Consider the following 6426-nt stretch of genomic DNA (forward strand, 5'->3'; position numbering starts at 1 on the left):
ACACACACACACACGCACGCACGCACGCATGCACACACGCATGCACACACGCATGCACACACGCAAACCAACCAACCAACCAACCAACCAACAAACAAACAAACAAACAAACAAACAAACAAACAAACAAACAAACACACAGACAGACACAGACACATGATCGTCATATTCCATTCATATGTATTCATAACTATTTTAAGTGATATACACTTCCAATCCAGAAAAAACGACGTTTTCTGTCAAATGTATAATGTAATAAATACATTTGATTTATTTACCGCATTTCTACAGACTCAAAGACACTTGAAAATTGCAATAAAAACAATGATTTTTCTTTGAGAAATCAATAAAAAGCCACTTTTAAACAATAAATGACAGAAATTAAGTAGCAGAAGAGGGACAGAGTGGTGAGAATGTCAGAGACCCCTCCCAAGTTTACTTTCAGGGGGCTCAAACCCTCCTGCCCCCCCCCCCCATAATTCTACCACCTCTTCACCCCAACTCATGCAGCCAGGCATCTTCCCCTGTCAGGGCTGAGCAGGCTGCCCATGGCAAAAATAGGCTGCCCCAGCCAAAATATTGATGGATATTCTACATGTATGCATACAAGGAAGATACAGTTGGATCAATAAATACTTTCATGTTACGCATACCTTTATTCCTATTTTTGCCCAGTACGGTGGAAAACTTAATTGGTCTTCTGATAACATTTTATACTAGATTAGATTGGATCATGCAAACACGAAAATCAGCAACATAAAGTGTGTTTATTATAATTGGCAGATGCATAGGAGTTAACCTGGTAAAAAAAATAACTTAACTTAAAAACATATATGTAAAGTGATTGATTATGAATTCTAATTATCCATATAGTGTGTCAGATATATGCAATTGCTAAGCAATAATATGTATCTAAGCTCACGTAACTCAACAGTACAGTTATTTTTTATCATGCCTAATTAATACGACCACAGAAAGAAACATTCAGAAAGGAGTTTATTCAGGTCAAACCTAAATTCAAGTCAAGCATAAACAAAGTGAATGTCCTGATGGTTTTCAACCTTCCACCCAGATGCCCTGGGCTCTGCCTTGCATCCTATCTTGCCGTATCACGTCGGACAGTTTGTTCCAAGCGTCATAGATATAAACTCCCCTTCCTAGTAGTTATTCAAGTCATTAATTTATTTTAACATCACGGATAAGGCTGGAATCTCAACAAAGCTGCTAATCACTCGACCCGACTGTGTAATAGCCACGATACATTCACGGCTCATTCTCTCTCTATGATCCAGTCGTTCTTGTCAAACATAACCATTGGAGTTAGATTCGATTTGGACGTCCCAGCAGAAAGTATACGGAACAGGGAAAACTATAAATACAATAAATACAAAAATAATAAAAATAATAACAATGATAATGCACAGAAATATAGTATATATATATATATATATATATATATATATGTCTATATATGCACAATGTTTATATAGGTTGCACATTTTTTGTGCGTATTTCGTATTTTGTTTTCTTCGTATCCTGCCTGAAGCAAATTCTGAAGCAAATTCCTGAACTGGCCAATCAAACTGTTCTTTGATTGTTGTGACTCCCAAAGCCCTGTATCTTGTCGTGGAGTTAAGACACTGGAACAGTGGTTCCTGCAAGGGCATAGGACTGGGACAATGGAGACTCCTTCAGTTTCCTGAAAAAAAAGGGGCAAACAAAGCTTTTATATTCTGCAGATTTTTTTTTAATATAATTTTTTGATAATGTAGAGGTTCAATTAGTATATGATAATCAGGTCTTATACGTACCATCTAAGTGCAAATCCAACAAGGCAAACAACTACTAGTAAAGTGACGGTAGTAGTTCCAACAATCATTATTCTCTTACTTCTTGCCAACTGAGGTTCTCCTGCCAGGAAAAATCAAAAGAACAGTGAGAACAATTTAATTGGCATTCACATCATTGCAGCACATATAAAAAGCTTGTTATAGCAATAGAACGCAATCTTGGAATATTTGAATGGGCCTTTGTGCTGTTTGTTTTAAGGGAAACCATTTGAGGGCCTTGTGTCAAATTCTTGGTCCTCATTGGTATTAAACAAAAGCTAATCGCAGGATAAGCCCGTTCATCTCTGGTAAGTGTCACTGCGCTGGGTTATTTATGGCTTGAGAGGAAGGACAGGGAACTATCAAAGGTTGTTGAATCCAAGATCCTTCACTTAGACCCCGCAGTTCGCTTGCTTGCTCAGAGTTATCAAGAAGATTGTTCGTCCTCTCAGATTGTAAAGCATAGACTGCTTTCTTTATTTATGTACTATTTACACATGATTACGGTATGTGGATATTATAAGATTCTTCATTATTACTTTAATGTCCTTGAAGTTTTTAAGGACCTAAGTTTTTAAGAGGCACGACTGCTGGCTACAAAGTAGCAATTGCAAATCTTTCAGATATCTCAGATTGAAATAATAACATATAAATCCCAACCAAACTCGCCTGGATCGACTTCTCCGTAGATCGTCATATTGTAGAAGTGGGAGCCCAGGGTGTTGGTGGCCATGCAGCAGTACAGCTCAGACTCTCCCGTGGGGTGGTCTGAGTGAAGCGTTGAGTTCAGCCCGATGGGTGTTGCTGGGACCCCCGTCCTCCTGTCTACTGCGGTCAGACACCCGCTACCGTGGAACCAGGTGTAGCTGTGAACAGGGGGGTTGGCGTCACTGCTGCAGGTCAGGGCCACGCCCGTTCCAGATGGGAGGATGTTCACAGCTGTGTTATAGGGTGGATCTAATGCAGGGGGGGAGGGGGGGACCCAATGGTGTCACTACAGGGTTAAACAGATGATCAACATGACATGAAACCAAAACCAAAAGTACAATTCTTCCTGTAGGCCTATATATGCATGTGGAACTTTATTTCACATTTGTATATTGTATGTTTTAACTTCTTGTGATGATATTTTGTGGTTATTTCTGTTATTGTAATTATTATATACTTTGTATCAATTTCCCCCCATGGTTAATAAAAGTGCTCTGGATCTGGATATTACAATTATTTTCTGTACCTATGCAACAAAAAAATAATCTTTGGACAGCCTGAAAACCTGAAACAAACGAATGGCACGTCCAAAGTCAACGGCGTCACTTACACTTCACATCAACCGTTATGTTGGCCGAGCTTCTCCAGCCCTCGGCGGATTTAACCTGACACACGTAGTTACCGCTGGCGTCGGCCTGGGTCTCATTCATGGTCCAGACCTGACCCGGGTGCTCCCGTTGGGGGGTGCTGTTACCAGCAGGATCCATGAACCAGCGGTACTGTCCGACAGGGCCGACCGTAGGGCCGCAGCAGGCCAGCTGCAGGGTCTCTCCCTTGGCGACCCCCCCACAGGGATTCACAGAAGCTGTGACTGCATCAGGAGAGGCTAGTGGGTCCAAAGATTTAGAAGTGGAATGTTACGGCAATAACTGGGTTGAGGCCGATGCCTCTTGCAGCATTGACATTTTGCCACATTTTAATAAATGCTTTACCTTGAATGTTCAGTTGTTCTTAGGTTGTTCCTTTAATCGTCATGCGAACAAGGATAATACTTAGCAATGTTTATACTGCACGATTCAAGTTAAAGCGCTAACCTAAAAATGTCTATTTCGTTTTCTTTGGCGACACCTTTGGTGATAAGCGGTAATTTTCCAAGTGTTACCAACAGTGACGCCACCAACACCCATTTCGCAACATTCACAATATTGTAAATGCAAGGGCTCTCCTCAGTAGGCCATGGGCTCTATCCCCATTGTGTTACCTCATTTATTAATAGATAGCGACTTTACCTTAACAGACATTGGAGATGACCAAGCGGTCACTCATTCTTTTTATGCTGATCATTATCATAGTTCAGTTTCAGTTCCTCCGAGACTAAATAAAGGGTAAAACAGATGGCTGGTTCAAGGAAGTGTCTACACCAGGCCTCAGGAACCCATTCCTCTGATTCGCTTGTGTTTCCAAACCCTGTCTCGACCAAGGGTGTTTCTTAAAGGGGACATATTGTACCACCAGGTGTGAGTGTGATTAGCCGTTACAAGCCCTTTTGAAAATGTGCCGCTTATGACATCGCAGGTGGGCGTGTCCACCTAGATGTATGACGGATAGAGGAGCAATGTTTGCTACAGTCCACTGGGTAGGCTGGTAGACTGATCTGTCCAGCACACATCTAGGTGGACACGCGATGTGATGTCAGAAGAGGCCGATTTTCAAAACGGCTTGTAACGGCTAATCACACTCACACCTGGTGGTATAATATGTCCCCTTTAACAGTTTAATCAAATCCGTTTTTAACATGTTAAAACCCAGGCCTACCCGCGACCAAGAGTTGTACACCAGTCTGCGGCGGCATCTTCTGGGTGGGGTGGCTGGGGATGACGTAGAACACGTAGGCTCCGCCGTCTGACATCCTGATCCCCGAGATTTGCAGTGAGCAGTTTTTAGTCCCAGGCTGCCCCAGAAACTTCACTCTGTTGCTATAGGCGGGGTCCAGGAAGACACCAGCACTGTGATACACATAGCTGAGAGGAGGGGAAAGAGTCGGGTCAGCTCCACTGCAGTTGTTGAGTTCCCTTTTAATCACAGTCACCGTCTCTAAGTGCTTCACAGGCAGGCCTGTGCACCACTGGGGGGCTACCTTTGTAGGCTAAAGTGCCCCGCTGGCCTAAAAAACCATAACAACACATTTTTTTAATTGAATGTTTTATTGATTCAAGATGCTAAAAGCTTTTATTGTTGTAGCTAATGCTCAAGCAGGAGCTCCAAAGTGTGTGTCTCATTTGCAACATAATGCCAAGTAGAAATACTTGTATATTTTGTTACGTATTATTCTCTCTAATCAACTCTCAGAATCAGCCCCAAAACACTATACAAAGAACTTTCTGTTGATTAAAGATATCCATATAATAATATTCCCTCATTTGTTTTAATTAAATAGAATTAAATATATTGCATGAAATACTTAAAAGATTTAACAAACATTCTTAGTGCATGTGTGCGTGCGTGCGTGCGTACGTGCGTGCTGCGTGCCTGCTTCCGTGAGTGCGTGCGGGTCTATACCTCTGTGTGATACAGCGACTGCTACCCAGGCACCACATCTCAGACCGCACTCTGTGTGCGTTCCCATCCATCCTGCCCGCGTCTCTCTCAGAGCCCTCCGCTAGCACAGAGGGCTTAAAGACACAAACCAGAGGGGGTTTTGTCACCTCAGTGTGTCGTTCTTGGAGGCTAGGGTTAGGGTTAGGGTTAGGGTCTCTGACAACTTCCTGATCCACTCGTCTGCCGGTTCAAAGTAAAGAGTGGCGGGATGCATAAGAGCAAACAATGGATCCTTTATTTTAGTTTACTTTTTTACCTGGCTGGAGGAGTCCTCTGGGTAGTCATAGGAACAAGGCAGGACCACAGTCGAACCAACCGCAGCGCAGATAGGGTTGAGTGGCAGGTTAACAGACCAGTGGCCAGCAGCAACGCCTCAAGAAAAGGAAGACACTTGCAACTTGTAACCATGCAGTAACACAAGACAAACCCAGCTGAATCAATCAATCTCGTGAATATTGAATCCTGGTAATGTGTTGTATTTTCTACTTGGTCACATCTCAAAGACATCTACTTCTGGGTTTGGAGTGAGACTTAGAAATGTATGCAGAATTACATTAGCATTTTCAAGAGAGAGAAAGAAAATAGCCTCCTGACAATCGACTTCTGATTGTTCAAGTTATTCGTTGCTAATATTACCATATGCAACTCTGTATGGAAAATAGTCTAGGTGTAATCCTCTTCCAACAGACTGCAAAGTATCTCACAGTTTGAATGAATATGTCCATCCATCACAACAGGACAATGTCAGGTTGTCTTGGAAGCCCCCCCATGCGTCCCACCTTCCTGTGACTTACCTTTCAAAATAAAGGTTGTCAGGATCCAGAGTGCTGTTGTCAGTTCTTTATCCATGTTCTCCTCTTCTGTTCTTATCCCACCGACTGGGTGTGTTTCTATTGTCGTTCTGATACCTAATGTCTATGGGTCTCCGCTGCACCCGGCAACATGTACTGTTTGTCTCTCCCCCAGTCAAGAATTACCACACTTGATGTTCTCGTTTTTCTGTCAGGCTTCCTGTATTCTGTTGTTAATGTAAGTGATGTTGTGAGTGATGTCATACCCTCCACAAACAGGAAATAATTCTCTTTCCTTTCTCTCTGTCTGTCTGTCTGTCTGTCTATCACACACACGCACGCACGCACGCACGCACGCACACACGCACGCACACACACACACACACACACACACACACACACACACACACACACACTTACAGTATATTAAATTATTTAGTTTATGATTATGTTATACTTTCCACTCTATCTTGGTGAACGGAGTGAGTGGCGAACAAATG

At 42.6% G+C, this 6426-nt stretch overlaps 1 protein-coding gene across 1 annotated transcript; it reads right to left on the minus strand.

The window, feature by feature from the left end:
* Window positions 1–875: 875 nt before the first annotated feature.
* On the minus strand, window positions 876–6423 carry LOC311351546 (cell surface A33 antigen). The gene is made up of 8 exons (XM_084471698.1): window positions 5930–6423; window positions 5392–5507; window positions 5097–5209; window positions 4353–4558; window positions 3148–3423; window positions 2499–2786; window positions 1812–1911; window positions 876–1699 (listed from the first exon to the last, which is right to left on the minus strand). The coding sequence occupies exons 1-8, from the start codon at window positions 5982–5984 to the stop codon at window positions 1633–1635; spliced, it is 1221 nt and encodes a 406-aa protein (XP_084327824.1). The 5' UTR covers window positions 5985–6423; the 3' UTR covers window positions 876–1632.
* Window positions 6424–6426: the final 3 nt, after the last annotated feature.

The sequence above is a fragment of the Micromesistius poutassou genome (assembly GCF_964030765.1).
Source record: "Micromesistius poutassou genome assembly, chromosome: 8".
Taxonomy (NCBI): Eukaryota; Metazoa; Chordata; class Actinopteri; order Gadiformes; family Gadidae; genus Micromesistius; species Micromesistius poutassou.